Source organism: Perognathus longimembris, chromosome 28 (genome assembly GCF_023159225.1).
Source record: "Perognathus longimembris pacificus isolate PPM17 chromosome 28, ASM2315922v1, whole genome shotgun sequence".
Taxonomy (NCBI): domain Eukaryota; kingdom Metazoa; phylum Chordata; class Mammalia; order Rodentia; family Heteromyidae; genus Perognathus; species Perognathus longimembris.
Window position 1 is genome coordinate 95,971,041 of NC_063188.1, and position 18,391 is coordinate 95,989,431.

The 18,391-nt window shown below is 39.0% G+C and overlaps 2 protein-coding genes across 2 annotated transcripts; both read right to left on the reverse strand.

The window, feature by feature from the left end:
- Positions 1–4,504: 4,504 nt before the first annotated feature.
- On the reverse strand, positions 4,505–5,539 carry LOC125343211 (melanoma-associated antigen B10-like). The gene has a single exon (XM_048335477.1). The coding sequence runs from the start codon at positions 5,537–5,539 to the stop codon at positions 4,505–4,507; it is 1,035 nt and encodes a 344-aa protein (XP_048191434.1).
- A 10,610-nt stretch (positions 5,540–16,149) lies between these two features.
- Positions 16,150–17,193, reverse strand: LOC125343212 (melanoma-associated antigen B10-like). Its single transcript, XM_048335478.1, has one exon. The coding sequence runs from the start codon at positions 17,191–17,193 to the stop codon at positions 16,150–16,152; it is 1,044 nt and encodes a 347-aa protein (XP_048191435.1).
- Positions 17,194–18,391: the final 1,198 nt, after the last annotated feature.

An 18,391-nucleotide genomic window follows, 5' to 3' on the forward strand; every position in this document is an offset into this window, starting at 1 on the left:
AGTAAAGTTTTGAGTAGATCAAGAGGGCCAGGGTCACTTTATTAGGTTGAGTACACTTAAAATGAACTCCCAGGAAGCTTGTTCCCCCTTCAGCTATATAGCAAGAAACTTCTATAGAGAATCAAGCCCTCACCAGACACTGAGTCTACTAGTTTCTCAATCTTGAACTTCTCAGCTTTCAGATAGTGAACAGATTTTACTTTATAAGTCACTTTTTAAAGGATTTTGTTATACCACCTTGAACGAACTAAGACAGTTCCCAAATATACAATGAGTATTTTTGAATGCTTATCAGAAGTTAAAATATATAACATTTCCTACTAAACACAAAGTAATGAGTTCAAATCTCAGTACTGCCAAAAAAAGATGCAGAACAAAAATTAGATCTGGTCTGGTCATTGGTTTGCAGGAGGCTCCTCAAAAGTCTCAATATTTAAGCTGCTGTCAAGAACATTTAACAGTTAACTATGTAAGATGTAGGAAACATATGTTGTCCAATAAAATACCTTATAGCCCTATATGGCTATTGAGCAGAAATCAGATTGCTATGTTCTGAAACTGTAAAATCCATACTGGATTCAAAGATAATATAAAGAGAAGAATGTAAACTATCTCACAAGAAAAAAATTAAAGTGCATTATTATACATTGAAATGATAGTATTTTAGGTGTTGAATAAAATATACTGCTAAAAGTAATTTACCTTTTTTAAAATTAACATTCATTAGTCATACAAGAGGAGCTGCATTGTGAAATTTCTAGATGTGTATTCAAAGTATCCTGACCCAATTCACCCATTACCTTCTTCCTCCCTTAAAACTTCAACAAGCTATTTTCCCACATGCAAATAAATGACGTTGACCATAATATAAAATAAAACATAATAATAAAATAAAATACACACAATCTACCTCAGGCTGTGGGAAGAATAAGAATGCAGGCTTTAATGGAATTCAGAATAAGAGTCTCATTTTAGCTCCATTTCTCTTTATTTCTTTCTTTAGGTTGGTTATAGACCTTGAACTCAGGCCCAGAGTACTGTCCCTAAGCTTTTTTTGCTCAAGGGTAGCACTCTACCAATTGAACCATAGCTCCACTTCTGGTTTTCAGGTAGTTAATTGGAGATAAGAATTTCATGTACTTTCCTGCCTAGTCTGACTTCAAACTGTGATCCTGAGATCTTCAACCTCCTGAGTAGGTAGGATTATAGGTGTGATCCACCAGTACCCTTCTCAACCCAACTTCTTATAAATCAATGTGAACTTGAAGAAAATTACTAAATTTTATAAGCCTCATGTGTTTTTGCTGGCTACTTGGAGGTAATAATCAAGGTTTTGTCTGCCTGGGCAGACTGCGTATAGAAATTTTCAGATCTCAGCCTCCTGAGTAGCTAGGACTATAGATGTGAGCTAAGGTGTTAGGCAATTTTGTTTTATAATTTGTGAAGTGAATTTAATTTAGTTAGCTTCTTCCCTAGCTCATGTATATCTTGTGAATTATGACTGTTGGATATATATACACATTATATATAGCTTATGGAATACACATTCTCAGTGCAAGGATGTATTGAGTCTTTGAAAATCACCAGTTTTTAATATTATATTTTATTACAAACATTGCCAGTATCCCTTCTTGGATATGTTTAATTTTAACTCTATATTCATATGATTAAAATATTTAAAAATATGTATTATATCACACACACACACACACACACACACACACACACACAGAATCTCCCCAAATGGTGGCAAAACTAGAAAATACATCAATGACTTCGTGTGTGTGTGTGTGTGTGTGTGTGTGTGTGTGTGTGTGTGTGTGTGTGTGTGCTGATCCTGGGGCTGGACTCGGGGCCGGACTCGGGGCCTAGATGCTGTTCCTGGGATTTTTGCTCAAGGCTAGTGCTCCACACTTTGAACCACAGCTCCATTTCTGGCTTTTTTGGTAGTTAAGTGGAGAATAGAGTCTCATGGGCTTTCCTTGTCAGGCTGGCTTTGAACCACAATCCTCAGCTCTCTGTTCCTGAGTAGTTAACACTACAGACATGAGCCAAAGACACACAAAATAACCTATCGTATTAGTAGAAGGGACTCCCCAAAATTATGCACTGAAATCTTAATCCCTAATTTATCGTTTTGGGGATATGAAGCTGAAGGAGATATTGTTAACCCATGAGGGCTCTGTATTCACTAACCAATTAATGCCATTATTGAAGGAGTGTTTTACGTTTATTAACAAAAGGGCAAATTCAGACCCATTTCTCTTTCCTCATGTCACCCTCTCATCTTCTGCCATGAAATGCAGCAGCAAAAACACACTTGCGAAGTACCAGTATCTTGATCTTGACTTCTGAGTCACTGGAACTGTGAGAAAATAAATTTCTTTTCTTTGTAAATTTTATTCAGTCTTTGGTATTCCTTTATAGTAGTATAAAATGGACTACAACAAGCTATGTCTTTCTCAAGAAAAGCAAAAAGTGCCATTAAATAAAATTAAAATTTTAAAAATGGCTTCTGGGCATCCCATGTCAAGACAGAATTAACCAGTACTAAACAGAAACTCACTGCAGACAATGGACACATGTGCATATAATACTTAGTTTCTGCGCTGTGTTTGCTCAACTTCCAGAGAGTGAAGGGAGCACACTTTCCGTTCTTACCTCACATAGAGATTTCTTACTGGTTTATTCAGTCTTGTGCAACTACTACAAATATTTTTCCCTTACAGGCTTTCATCTCTCAACTTTTGTCTCTGGGAGGATGGCCACTACTCCTTCTTCTCAGAGCTTTATCTAAGCCATCACTCATTTTAATGTAACATTGGTTCTTACTGCTGGGGAATGGCTCAAGTGGTAAAATACCTGCTGAGAAAGCATGAAGCCCTGAGTTCAAGTCTCAATTCTGCAATAAAAGGAAGGAAGGAAGGAAGGAAGGAAGGAAGGAAGGAAACAAATGAAAACAAAAGAGGAAAGGAAAGGAAAGAAGAAGACAAAAGGAAGAAAGAGAGGAGGGAAAGAAGGAATGAAGGAGAAATCATACTGAAGGGGTTTGTAGCTTCCTTAGGATGCAAACCTACTTGCATCAAGGCATTTACACCAGACACCCTCCTCTTGGTACCCTTCCCCTTTACATTCTCATTCTTCATTTCACTGGTCCATTAGGTCTTAGGATGTCCCATATTGTTGGGCTCTGGCTATACCTTTAAGTGCCAGTCCCGAGAGGCCTGCCTCTTTTCCCACCCTGGGGCTGCTTGGCTGTTAGCCACTCCTACCCTTCCTAACCGGAAGAGGTAGCAAACCAGCTCTGCCTTCCGCCTTGGCCACGTGTGTGTGTGTGTGTGTGTGTGTGTGTGTGTGTGTGTGTGTGAAAATAGGGCCGGGCCAGGCCCAAGGGGCGGTCCTATGGGATGTGATGACCGGGGCCCATAGAGGAAGTTCTGTGACATCACTATGACAGGCAGCTTATCAGCCTATCGCTAGTATGCAGTTAGTCCCTCCCCTTCCTGCCGCCATTACTGTTATATAAACCCCTCCCCTGAGTAACACCGGTGGAAGTTCCAGAAGCTTACCCCGAGACAGCCCGTGTGACTCCTGCGGCGTTCTTTAAGTGTGTGAGGGAAGGAGGGGCATCTCGCAGCTACGCACCGCCAAGGTTTGCACATTGGGCCGCACTCCAGCTTTCTGCGCAGCAGGATGGGGAGGGATATGTGCGAGGATGAAAGGGGTCCTGACACCGTATCACATTTCTTATATAATATCTGCTTCTAGACTCAAATTCAGTGGCAACATGTAGACAATGTTTATTCTGACATTATTATAACCCTTACAATGTTTAAATAATAAATGAGTGTGTAAGAGAACTTTCTCGTGTATTCTTTAAAAAAACATTTTAATTTTCTTTAAGTAGCTTTACAAAAGGTTTAAAATTCAACAGGCCTCTTACAATGTATTGTGATCAGTCCTATAATCTAATAACCTATGCATTTCCAAGTACATACTTTTAAATTTACAGAATGACAGTAAAAATGAATAAGGATCTTTTCCTTTTATCTCTTTCTAGGTCCCAATTATTACACTGCTGATTTTTTTTTTACATTTCTAAAGATACACTGCTTCACTGCCATGGTGTTTTGTTCCACATCACTAAATTAGATTTTCCCCATTTTATATGCAAAATTATAGATCACTTTGTTTTTAGTCTGAGACCAGAATTCAATCTCAGTGCCTGATATTTTCAATCACTGGCTAAGTGATCTGACAATGAAGCCACACCTCTTAAATCTCACAATGTAGAAAAAAGTTTGATCCATGTCATTCATAAACTTTGAAGCTACTTTAACTTTCTAATAAAATAAAATCTTAAAAAATTATTCAAAATACTAGGTTGTTCAAGAATGTAAATGTGTTTATTGTATTGTCTCCAGTCCCACGTTGACCTTCTATTGCTTAAAACATGGACTGTTTTTTTTTTTTCACCTTCAACCTGGAGAATCTGCCTGAGAGATTAGCGGGGGCAGGTGAAGTGTCTGGACTTTGCCTTGCAACGTGATTTGGTCTTAGGAGCAGTACAATCCTTGGCTGCAACTCTGGATTTGGATCTTTCTTCTTGATCTATCAGTGCCTCCACGTATAAGGATGGGAAGGCAATAGGGACAGTTTCATGGATTTTGGACAAAAACTGAAGGACCTCCATCTTGGTGGTTTCAGCATGGGCTTTTGGGCCCCACAGGAATTGATAGCGTGGAGGATAACTGTTAGCTACCTGCTCATATTGCAGATACCTTTCTTTTACAAATTCACGGGTGATAAGCTTCCTAGGCTCACCAAAAAGGAAATGTTTCTTCCCATCATGGAACCCCATCCGATTTAGAACTTGCCAGATTTGCTCCTCAGTAGCACAATTGCCTTTTGTGAAAATTACACCAAGGAGAGTCATCAGCAGGCCAGATTTGGGCACAACTCTGCCATCAGCCAGCCTTTTGTCAGAGCATGTTTTCAGTTTGTTGACTAGGACATAAATGTGCCTGTTGGGCTCTACTTCCTTAATGTCAAGGCCAAAGACTAATTCTATGTGGTCAAAAACTCTACTTAGAATCTCGGGAATGTGCCTCTTAGGAGCTTGGGTTATATTTCTCAGTAGGCTTGCCTTCGTAATGGGTTCCTTCATTTGATACTTGTGTAGCATGTAATGTACTAATGTCACTACCATTTCATCTAGGGCATCATTGGTGTATTTCTTAGTGATTTGGGTGGTAATTTTTGCCCTCTCCTTCACACTGCTTTTTTTATCTTCACCAGATTTTGAGCCTAAACTAACTGTAGCCTTAGTTGTGGATGAGGTACCCCTAGCTCCTTGGTTATTGCTGGATGTATCAGCAATTGAACCATGAGGAATCCCTTTGATGCTAGCAGAAGAGGAAGAGGGATACTCATGTTCCTTTGATACAGTAGCCTGGGCACCCACCAGCCGTTCAGTTTTTTTCACAGTCTTTTTGTGTTTTTTGTGACCACGGTGTCTATTCTTCTGACTTCGAGGCATGGTGACTCAATTCAGATGTATCAGACAAGATCAGATGTTCTAGTGATCTGGAAGAGAGAAGATGAGATCATTTGTGTTCCGTCAACTGAAAAATAACACTGACTTTTGATTGGCTCCTCTGTAAGTTTTCTGGTGTTCTCAAGGAACACAGAAGGCCCATAGGCCCATTGTCTCCAATCTGCCTCTCTCCTAAGTTCTATGTGAAATACCAAGGTGTATTTAAGGTTGCTACCTACTAGATATTCCAGGGTCTTGCTGGGTGGAGGAGAGCAAGATCTGATATTTCCAGGCTTAGTGGAGTCCACTTATTCTGCCAGGCAGATGACTGTTCACATTAGAGGACATCTTGATTTTTGGCAGGTACTGGGTATCTCCACTTTGATGCTAACCTATCATTTTAATATCTTCATCTCCCTCCTAATGTGGGTAAGATGAAAAACTTTCCTGACTGTATTTGCCTTAGGACACCCAGAAAGTTAGCAATGAAAGAGTTCTGTAGGATCTTTTCTGTCCTGGGATTATCAGTATTTACATTCTTCATGCAGAGTTCTCACCTTGCCTTCAGGTAGGGCCTTGTCTTCCTTCAATACTGTTTTAACCTGAGACTAATTCCCTTATTGCAAGGTCATCTTCTCCAATATTCCAAAACAAAACATTAGTGAGACCTTATTTTCACAAATCTACTTCACAATCCATTGGGTTGATATCATAGACAGGATTTTTTATCTGGAGTGAGTAGTTCCCTTAGAACTCAGGATCTTCTGCCAGGAATGATGATACATTCCTGTCATTTCAACCCTCCAGAGTGTGAGAGGCATGTGGATCATACAGGCCAGCCAGTCTCATCTCAGAAAATCAAAAAACTAAAAATAAAATAAAAACATCAGGATCTATTCCTGTTAAGGCCTTTGCAGGCATCTTTCTCTTTTGACCTAAAGCTGAACCACTGTTCCAATGACCTCAAGTGTCTGAGTTCCAAGAGAAATGAGTGATCCCTATATTGGCCCGATTCTTTTCTAGTGGAGGTCTCCTCAAACTTAACACAAGGTCTTTACAGATAGTCTGAAAATAGTTCCTCTGACCACCAAAACCCTCAGTCACATCCAGCCTTGTCAACCTGAAAAGTACCTGCTATGACAGTAGAGTCAGTGCTCCTATATGATCTCAACATTCTCAACTTTGCTTCCGTTATGGCCTGAGATACTTCCATATGGTGGTATGGAGCCTTAAGGATGGTCCAATATTGTCCCCCTCCTTGGATTTCCACAGGAGAATTGAGAGGATATTAAATGTTCATTCCCTGGGATCTGCTGTGAGAACTGACAGGGACAGAAATAGGTGGACTATTAAGGCCTCCACCTGATATCCTGACAACTCACAAAGGGCCTTTGCATTACCTCATAGTACAGGTTAAAATCTCTCTCTTTCCTGACTTACCCTTGTCCCCCCCCCCCCACCAATTATTTCTCTGTGATATCAGAGCTGAAAAGAAGGCACAGTTATATATAAATACTACAATATAGACCTCACAGGCCTAAAAGGAGTATGGATTCTGAAGGACTCTTTTTAACTACTCCCTCAGATACTCAGGACCTTCGCCCTCATCATTGTAAGGCCTGTGCTCCTGCCTGCTAGTCTGTTACCAAAATCTGGTTCAGTGGTACTACATTAGATAATCCCTGTTCAAGACCTTCCAAAAGTTATACAAAATGTGGGATTCTCTTGGATCTTCTTGAAGGTAGGGGGTACCCGCAAGATAGACTCAGGGTATTTACCTTAATACTACACAGGGCCCAAAACTCTTCCATGGAGTTTATCTGGCATATAAACTACATCACACCAAATGCCTTCACTTCTCTGAGAAGTTGCAGACATTGGGAAACATAATTTATACCACTTCTAAATAGAATCTCTCAGAGATGAGATCAGGGTTGTAACTCATAGGAGTGGCCTCTTTTGTGGGGGTGAGGGACTCTGACAAAATACTTGTAGCAGGCTTTCACTGATTCTTCCAATGTCTGAAACTCCTACCTTGTTTTGAGTCTACCAGACTTAAAACAAGATCTTTCTTCTCAGCATTCCTAACCACTTCTCCCTGCACTCCCCCATCTACAATCTCCAGAAGATGAAGTAAAGAGGAACTTGCCCCTAACATCCAGTCACAGATTTAAAAGTGCTACCAGAAAGTCTCTTCTGAGGTACATGATTCTCTCATAAGTTCCTTGGGGACTTCACTTTTACTTTTAGAATCTGGAACCCCTCCATCTGAGAACCTTAAGACAAAACCTGGATCAAGGCCTTTACCTCATAGTGAAAGGTGACATAAACTTTACTATAGATAATAGTGCAATAGCCTTGGGAATGGCCAGTATACTTTCTCTCTCTCTCCCCTTCCCCACTCTCTCTCTTTCTCCCTCTCAAATAACTCCATCAAATTAGGTTTTAGCAATAACAAGTACAGAGATGTGGTATCAAATATATATATATATATATATATATATATATATATATAACCATCAATTTAACAAGAAATAATGGTTCTGCATGTACTTGGAATACTTTTAATTTGGAGTCAAACTCACTCCTTCAGTGTTTGGTGACAGCAAAGGCCACCAGATATAGCCACAGAAAATCCATACTGCTCTATAAAGAAATCAGGAATAATAGATGGAAATATATTATTTGCTTATTGTAAATGTCATAGCACAATTCTTTGTACAATTAAATTATGCTAATAAAATGAAAAGGAAAAAGCAACCTCTGATAAATTGTTAGAGGCTAAAAAGGGACAAGTTTGGGATAAAAATTTCCAGTGGGTTCAATCTCATGGGAGGCATGTGCACAATTTTGTTAGTTTTATCTTTGGAAGCTCTAACAAATTATCAGAGAAGATAAGAGCCAACTATCTAGGTATTTTCAACAGTAAGAGGGGGAAATTAACCATTCTCAGGTTAAAAAATTGGAAGTTAGGGCTGGGGATATGGCCTAGTGGCAAGAGTGCCTGCCTCATATACATGAGGCCCTGGGTTCGATTCCCCAGCACCACATATACAGAAAATGGCCAGAAGTGGCGCTGTGGCTCAAGCGGCAGAGTGCTAGCCTTGAGCAAAAAGAAGCCAGGGACAGTGCTCAGGCCCTGAGTCCAAGCCCCAGGAGTGGCCAAAAAAAAAAATTGAAAGTTAAACATTTGTAAATGTGCACTTACATTCTGTTCTTTAAAAGATAAGCCTTCAGAGAAACTAACTTATCAGAGTTAACTCTTCTAGTCTTCTGTGGGGAAGACTGGGTGCCAGTGACTCAGACCTGTAATCAATCCTAAATACTCAGGAGATTGAGATCTGAGGAATGAGTTCAAAGCCAGAAAACCAAAAGACTCTATCTCCAATTAACCAATAAAAATCTGGAAGTAGAGGTGTGGGTTCAAGTATTAGAGCATCATCTGTGAATAAGTAAGCCAAGAGATAACATGTGGCCCTGAGTTCAAGCCCTGAAACTTGCAAAAAAATGTAGAGACAGACATATGTGAATTCAGTGATACAGACTTCAATCATAAGATGTTTCCCTAACTTTAAACCTTCCTATTGCTTACTAAAAGTTATTTATTCCCATATATTATGTCTATTATGAATAATAATATGAATGAGTATCATTTATCAAAACATATACACATTTAGACCTTCATTTGCAATCAGTGAGGTAGTTAACCCCTGGACTTTATCTTCAATTTCCCTTCCTTGCAGCGATATATTGCTTACATTACTTATTGATAGTACCTGCCCTACTTTAACTTTCCTTAATCACTATTTCATGCATTTGCATGTACTCAAGCTCTGTGGAGAGAGGCCGTATAGACATACTGGAGAGCCAAGGCTTAGGAAAGATGTAACTCTCCCAGAATTCATTAATAGCATCACTAGATGCTGTAGAGGAGCTGGTGATACTCTACCTAACAAGTATGGGAGACTCTACAGGAAGAGAAGAGGTATGAGGAATGCCTCAAATCTTTCATCTGATTGCTCACCTAACAACATCAATCATTGTAACAATCACTGAAAGATGGCCAAGCTTATTCCCAAATACTATTTCTTCATCTTTTGTCCTCCTGATACCTTTTCACCTGATGCTGAACTCTGAATGTAGACCCTTTACTTCCGTTTGCTCTGGGATCTCTGGACTTATTTTGTTTGTAATCCATCTCATGCACTGTGGAAACTGTTCTACTCCCTGGGCTCCTAAAGTCCCTCAATAATTGTAGTTTTCTTCTGTAGGTCCGTTTCCTGGCACCTGTGCATTCTGAACAAGTATTTCCTTCTCAAAATAAAGGGAAGTATTTTTGTTGACATTTCAATGATTAATTCATGCATCTTTAGGCACTCAAGATACACTGCTGAAATTTTATTTTGTTAGGTTAGAGATTATGTTCATTTTCTGCTCAATTTATTTACAAAATAAGGCAATACAGATTAAATTAAGAGTGAGAATATATTTTCAATCAAGTATGAACAGAAGTTTGATGAACTAGCCAAGAGAGCTTATTTATGAACATTGGTACATGAAAATGAGTACATACATTTTTATAGTACTATTTGGAATAAAATAACATAAGCAATATTCATAACATTTATAGTCATTACTCTTCCCACTCAGCTCACACTTTTATTAACCTTTCTTTTAATAAAACAAACATATTTACTCAAGAATTGATATTCTATGACCTTATCAGTTGTATTTACCATAGAAATGAGTTGGAAACAATTTGTGTATCCATCAGGAGGAAATTAGTACAGTTAAGTGTGTCATATACACACATTATAATTTAGAAAAGAGTTAAAATATTGAGGTGGACTTATCTGTTACATCTCAGAAAGATATTAACTTCATTTTAGTTAGTTTTAAGAGTTAGGAGCAGAAGAACACATACAAAAGTTAATAGTATACATTAAAATTTTATACTGTATTTTTCTAGCACTTGTATGAAAAAAACCATCTCATTTTAAAAAATATTATATGCAAAAGTTTTAATGTAATTAGCTTTGAGAAGAGATTAGATTTTGGAGGAAGCAGAACTGTAATTTATATCTATTTTTAGAAGTTTCTGACAAGACTATATGCCTTTTCTCTTTGTAACTAAAATATTTAAAAGAAATACAAAAAATATAAAAAAAGAAATGTACTAATTACTGACTTATGTAGGTGTAACTCCTCTGTACATCACCTTTTCAATAAAAAAGAGTATCAACAGAAAAAATACCTGAATATTAACCAGATATAGTTGTAAGGGAAAACTTAAATTTGAGTGGCTTAATATATTCAAAGCTCATGGGCATTGGTGGGAAAGTCATACTTTTGCCTATATTTCAGTGTCCAGGGTAGTTACATGTCCTTTCCTAATTTCCAGTAGATTGACAATTTAATATTGTATAAACCAAGAATAGACTACAAGACACAAAGTAGATAAGCAATTACAGACTGTCCAGTTAAGTGTCATATTGTAGTAAGTCAATAAAAATATTATAATTTGTCATGACAATCGACCTCTTTGTTCTAGAAGTTTCTGAAAATAAAAAAAAAACCTTGCTATTCAACAGCATTATCTAGTGCTCATAGGTGACAGATGTTTTCAAATCCCAGATTACACTGTTTTTTCAAAATGATCTGTAAATCTCAATAGGCAGGAGTCACCCTTCTTTCACTTTTCTTTTTTTTTTTAAGTGTGAGACGGGGATTTGAACTCAGTACCTGCTGTTATCCTTCACTGTCTAGCACTCTACCAACTGAGTCATATCTGTAACCCCTCAAGAATACCTTTGTACACTAATTTTTTCATTCTTTTGGTCCCTGGTCAGAATCATAACTTGCCACTCTCTGCTACTAGTCACCTGATGAACACACCTTAGTATGTGTGCAGGTGCCCTCGGGCAAAATGATAAGCTGGAACATTCCCCTAGAGAAGTTACAGACAAACATCAAGAGAATTATAGTGAGTTATTATTTTCTTTTCTTATCAGAGCTGGCATGATTGCTAAGGAGATCATTCTTACCTTTGTTGTTGACAAAAAAAATTACCACACAAAGATTTCTTTATCCTTATTTTCTAGCCCCATGAATGTTATGTTACATGGGTCTTTGTAAATAAAATTGAAATTATGGTACTGACCTTAGAAAGAGGTAAGTTATACTGGATTGTCTTCACAGGCCTTCTCTAGTTACATGAGACTTTACAGGCAGAGAAATTTTATCACCTGAAGACAGAATAGACCGGTATCAGGAAAGCCGTTTGAAGCATGAACTAGGGCCAATGTGCCTTTTCTGACTCAAATGAGAGGATTATTCAATGTATTACAAAGTTATTTAACATGATAGGGATGCTTTTCCTTGTGGTGTGTCTGAAGAGGGCAGGGAGTGTGATGGGGGAATTAGATTGATTAAAATACAATGTGTGGAATTGTAAACAAGGAAATGCCTCTATAATTAATATAAAGTAATAAAATATAAAGATCCACATGCAAAATTAGAGACAGTTTTCAAGGGAACATGGTAGGTTCCACTAACTGACCACAAACTCATTCCCCTCTTCAAATGAGTAAAAACTAAATTTCTAACATTAAGTGGATTCCAAGAACAACCTAAATAAATGATTGAGTGAAAATCTTCCCAACAAGCTGGGCACCAGTGGCTCACATAGATAATCCTGTCTACTCAGGAGGCTGAGCTCTGAGGATTGCTGTTTGAAGTCAGCCCAGGCAGAAAAATCCATAAGACACTTGTCTCCAATTAAACACCAGAAAACCTGAAGTGGTTCAAGGGGGCAGAGCGTTAGCCTTGAGCAAAAGAGCTCAAGGACAATGACCAGTGCATGAGTTCAAGCCTCACAACTGACAAAAATAAATAAAAAAGAAGGAAGGAAGGGAGGGAGGGAGGGAGGGAGGGAGGGAGGGAGGGAGGGAGGGAGGGAGGGAGGAAGGAAGGAAGGAAGGAAGGAAGGAAGGAAGGAAGGAAGGAAGGAAGGAAGGAAGGAAGGAAGGAAGGAAAAGAAAGAAAAAGAAAGATCCCAGCGCTGGTGGCTCACACCTGGAATCCTAGCTACTCAGGAGGCTGAGGAGATCTGAGGATCACGGTTCAGCAGCAGCTCAGGCAGGAAAGGCCTGAGACACTTATCTCCAATTAACCACCAGAAAACCTGAAGTGGCACTGTGGCTCCTGTGGTAGAGTGCTAGCCTTGAGCTGAGGAGCTCAGGGAAGTGCCCCAGCCCAGAGTCCAAGTAACACGACTGACCAAAAAAAAAAAAAAGGAAGGAAGGAAGGAAGGAAAAGAAAAGGCTGAATCCTTGCTTTGAAAGGTTGGTTTAAGTTTCTGTAACTAAGAGAAAAAAACTAACAAAACCAACTCATAATTCTCACCTACAAAACTGTGAGATGATAATTATGTGTTGTTTTAAATCCCTTCATGTATATGGTATTTTGTTGCATGAGCATGGAAAACTATTACATCCTCTTGGAAGGACACCAGATTTTTTAGAAATCCAGCTTTCTGTTAGGGTGGCTATACAGTGATTTCTTAAATCTTTCTTAATATACTACTCAGGAGACTTCAAATATTTCCATTTAATTAAACTCATTCATCAGTGTATGGGTCCAGTGTCAGTTTCAGATGTCATAAAATTACATTCACCTTTTTCTCCCTAACCTCATCTTTTTCCTAACTTAACTCGTCTTTCAAAAACCAGTAGGGGAGCTGGGAATATGGCCTAGTGGCAAGAGTGTTTGCCTTGTATACATGAATCCCTGGGTTCAGTTCCCCAGAACCACATATACAGAAAATGGCCAGAAGTTGCACTGTGGCTCAAGTGGCAGAGTGCTAACCTTGAGCAAAAAGAAGCCAGGGACAGTGCTCGGGCCCTGAGTCCAAGCCCCAGGACTGGCCAAAAAAAAAAAACAAAAAACCCCAAAACCAAAAAAGAACCAGTAGGGTTTGTGCCAAATATAACACTACTTACAAGCTGATCTGTCAAATGCTTAGGTAAAAGCACCCAGAGCTGATGAGCAGAGAGTAAAGTCCATAGGCAGTCCCCAAATGATGTTTGATTATTATTAAATGATTATTACTTTTTTCATTATAAATGTGTTCAATTCCTTCGCATTACATTCTATATATTCATTACCTAGAGTTACCATGTGAGAAGAAATGAACTAAGAATCAGAATACAACTAGTGGTATAGCTCAGGTAGTAAAGCATTACTTGTCAGCAAAAAAGCCACATGAACACAAGTTCAAGCCTTGGTAATGGCACACAAAATAAATAAGTAAAAGAGATAGAATATTTGCCATGTGAGTTCTAAACAGCTTTAGACCAGTACTCTAAGTTTGACACATAGGAGCTGTGTGAAATAAGGAAAGTTGCAAAGCTTTAAGGCTCAAAATCTTTGTAAAGAAAGTTTGACAAATCCCATCTTATGAAATCTGAAATGTACACAAAGTATAAAAGTTTCAAGCTGAGTGCTGGTGGTTCATGCCTGTAATTCTGCCTACTCAAGAGGCTGAGATCTAAGGATCCTAGTTTAAAAGCAGCCTGGGAAGGAAAGTCCATGAGACTATTAACTCCAATTAATCATCAGAAAGCCTAGAAGTGAGGCTATTCTCAATTGGTAGAGGACTAGCCTTGAGCATCAAAGCTAACAGACAGTGCCCAGGCCCTGAGTTTAAGCCCTAGTACTTGCACGTGCACACACATGCACACACATATTCCCTGGAGTAGTGACTGAATTTTATTACACGCTTAATATTTGTCAGTTAATACTATTATTACCTTGACTCAGATCTTACAAAAATATGCATATTTTTGGATAGGAATTGGACTCAGGCCTCTGACACAACACTGCAGAGCCATGCTTCCAGCCTGGCATTTTTTTCAGTACATACAGAGGTATCAGAAAATCTGCAGCAATTCGGCAGCACAAAAGTTATCTAAAAGGTAGTGAAACAAATAAAATAAAACTGCTTCCCATGAAAACTCTAATATTTATCCAGGGTGTAGGGTATCTTTGGCTAGTTATATGAAACTTTTGGCCCCAAAAATTTCTATAAAAGACTAACTCTTCTCATCCTTTCCTACTATCCTTCCATCCAGGAAACCCATTATTTTTATTCATTTCACTCCCATTCAAAACTTATCCATCAAGTAAGGGGTTGCTAAATTATACTACCTGTGAAAATGCCCTTTTAATGTAATGGATTGACTTCTCCAAGCCAGAGAAAATACTGCCAATAGAATGGTTTCTGAACACACTCATATTAGGTAATCTCACTGTCACTTCTCAGAAACTCCCTGGATATAAAACAGGTCTCTTGTGCACAGTGTTAACTGTACTTGAGAAAAGGACACTGGGAAAGGAAATCAGTCTCTTGTTCCTTAAGAAGAACATGGATTTGCTTATTACCCATGACCCTAAAGAAACTGATAAAATTTGTTTCCATTCCAGGCCCTATTTTTAACTTAGCTTGAGGAGTCAGTCCCTTTTCATCATTTTCCCAACTATATCTAACTCACAGCCCATCTTAATTCAAAAATAAACCCACCAAATAACTTTCCTAATACCCCAAACCCACTTTCCTCAGAGAATTTTCACCTGGCTGTTTTCATGGAATCCACCACCCCTTTTATAAGTTGAATTTAAGGCTTTGTACTTAATTTAACACTTGAGCCACTGTGCCAGCATTTCTGCATTGATTGTTTTCAAGATAGGGTTATGCTTTTCATGCATGGGCTGGTCTGGACTACAGTCTTATTTGTGTTTTCTTCTGTTGAAAGGGTGATGAAATTGTGCACTGTGCCTAGTCTTTGTTATCCCTCTCCTTTCCCCAACTTGAGATAAAAGCCATGGCACAGTGCTCAGCCACTGGTTGAGATGGAGTCTTGCAAAGTTGCATGCCCTGGCTGGCTTTGATTTCTGATTCTTAAATGGCTAGGAATACAGTACCCAGCCCCTCCTGCCTTAATTTACCTATTTCTTTACATCTTAGGATATGTCACTCTATCTTCTTTAAATGACAGCTTTAAAATTCAGTGAGCATGAGTGAATCTTTTTTATTCTGATATTTCCTAATGTAAGCACAGAGCCTTCCAAAGAGCAAATGCCTGGTAAAATTTGATTTAAAAAATAAGACAATGTGCAAACATGAAATTTTATTATATAATTTCCTAATACTATATACCTTATACCTGATATACATTTAAAATATCATAGAAAAGGATAAAAGTGATATAACATTTGATGTTTTTCTCTATTTGTTCATCTTACCTATTTTTCTAAATCCCATCACAATTTCATAGAAATATCTAATCTGCTGTTATACTGTCTTCTATATCTAAATAACAGGAAATTTCTCAATTGAACAGATAGTAAAACTCTTATGAATGTCTTACTTACATATCTTATAAACTTGGATTCTAAAGCCACATATACTTTCTATTAAAAATAACAACAATTAAACACATTTTAAAGTTACTACACAGAGGAGGAACAAGTATTACATACTCTGTTATTCCACCTTCCCCTAAAGAGAACCCTAGCTACCCTTTTCAAAAGCAGGGAGCTACCTTTACTAGGTTTTACTTAGGACAAGAGCTGCTGGGCATGACCTTGGAACGTGAACTGGCCATGGCAGCAGTACGGGCCCTTGCAGCAAGTCTGGCTTGGGCTCTTTCTTGCTCATCTTTCATTGCCTCCTCATACAAATCTGGGAAGGAATTAGGACTAGTATTATGGATCTTAGACAAAAACTCCAGGACTTTCATTTTGGTGGTTTCAGCATGGGCTCTTGGGCCCCACATAAATTGGTAGCGTGGTGGATTACTGTCAGGTATCCTTTCATACTTCAGGTACCTATCTCTCACTAAATCTTTGGTAATGACCTTCTTAGGATCCCCAAAAATGAAGTGATTTTTATTTTCTCGTATCCCCATCATATTTAGCACTTCCCAGACTTGCTCCTCTGTGGCACAATTGCCCTTTGTAAAGATCACACTCAGCACAGTCATCAGCAGGCCAGTCTTAGGCACACCCCTGCTATCACTGCATTTTGCATCAGGGCCCATTTCCAGTTTATTGACTAGAACATAGATGTTCTTGATTGGATCCAGTTCTTTCACATCAAGTCCAAAGATCAGTTCCACATGCTCAGAAGCTTTCTTCAGGATTTCAGGGAAGTGATTCTTACATGACTGGATTATATTTTTCAGCATATCTGCCTTTGTAATGGGCTCTTTCTTTTGATATTTGTACAGCAGATAATGCACAAGCATAGCAATCTTCTGGTCTATTAGCTCTTCCAAACGAGGCTCAGGGGTAGCCTGTGAAGCACTCGGCTTTTCCTCAACTTGGCTGCTGGCATCTTCATTAGATCTTGACTGACCAACAACTGAAATAGCAGCAGCCATGAGAGATTCAGCTCCTCCCAGATCTAGCTGACTACTGATTGCTTCATCAGTAGATGAACTTTGGGGAACACCTTGAATATCAGGACTTGAGGAAGAGGGATGCTCTTTTTGTCCTACAGTAGCTTTATCATTGGTCACATTGTCTGGTTCTTCTCCTCCTCGGACCTGGCGGCGTCTCTCTCGAGCACGAAGCTTACTCTTCTGACCCCGAGGCATGATGATACTAGTCAGAGACAGCAGACAGGAGTGTAGGGGAGAAGACAGATGATTTAGTAACCTTCAAGAAAAAAGGTGAGATGGTGTGATTCCATCAGTTTTATATTAGGCTGTCTCTCTAGGTTTCCTTGACGGTACTGCATAAGAAATCCTTCTCTGAAGAGCCTTTCCCCTGAGGGGCCTTTGCAAACAACTATAGTGTCTTTGGCTTCAGGTCTCCATTCTCATCTGTCTTCCTGGGGCTGAAACACTCCAGATAATGTAGAGCCTCCTCTGTTCTGGGCAGGGTATTTTTTTTTAATCAATACACATTCAGGGTTATCATCTTGCCTTGAGGCAAAATATGTGATTTCTCTGGTTAAGTGTATTGATAAAGACTCCCATATTCCCAGATTCTCATCTCCCTGATTTCCAAGGAAATGAACTAAGGAGGGATCTCTCTTGTTTATATCTGCCTGGGGATGATCTAGGATGGTAGCAATGGAACAACTATGAGGCTCTCTATCCTTGGGTAATTACAGCTATCAGTCTTCACAAAAAGTCCTCATCTTTGTGTGTGTTTCTGTGCGTGTGTGTGTGTTTGTGTGTGTGTGTGCATTTGTGCTGGTCCTGGGGCTTGAACTCGAGGCCAAGATGTTGTCCCTGAGCTTTTAACATCTATGCTCAAAGGTAGCACTCTCTCTCTTCTGGCTTTTTTTTTAGCTTACTGGAGGTAAGATTCTCATGGACTTTCCTGCCTGGGCTGGCTTTAAACCTTGATCCTCAAATCTCGGCCTCTTGAGTAGCCAGGATTACAGGTGTGAACCAGTGGCACCCAGCTTTGATTTTTATAGGGCCAGATTCCCTATAAGAATTTTCTATTTATCTGAACCCTGGTGTTTCAAATTAGAACTAACATAAGATTACTGAATAGGAAGTTAAGGAGACCTCAGATTAACATATCCTCCCCAGAAACTCCTATCCAGAAAGACGCATTTATTTGACTCTTCAAAACCCTGTTTTATTTCAAGGCCTTCATTCAGCTCATATCCTAAAGTATGGAAGGTATCTGTGGGGGACGGTGTGCATTTCAGAAGACCAGATCTTTCCATAGCTTCTAATGACTATTCACAAGGACAGAGGCAGCATCTGTCCTCTCAGGCCTTGCTTGGACTTACAGACTGAATTGGTTCCCTCCAGTGACCTGCTATTGTCCTGT

What these genes read in the sequence shown, in the direction of transcription:
- LOC125343211 (XM_048335477.1), bottom strand. Translation starts at nt 5,539, where the DNA reads ATGCCTCGAAGTCAGAAGAATAGACACCGTGGTCACAAAAAACACAAA.
- LOC125343212 (XM_048335478.1), bottom strand. Translation starts at nt 17,193, where the DNA reads ATGCCTCGGGGTCAGAAGAGTAAGCTTCGTGCTCGAGAGAGACGCCGC.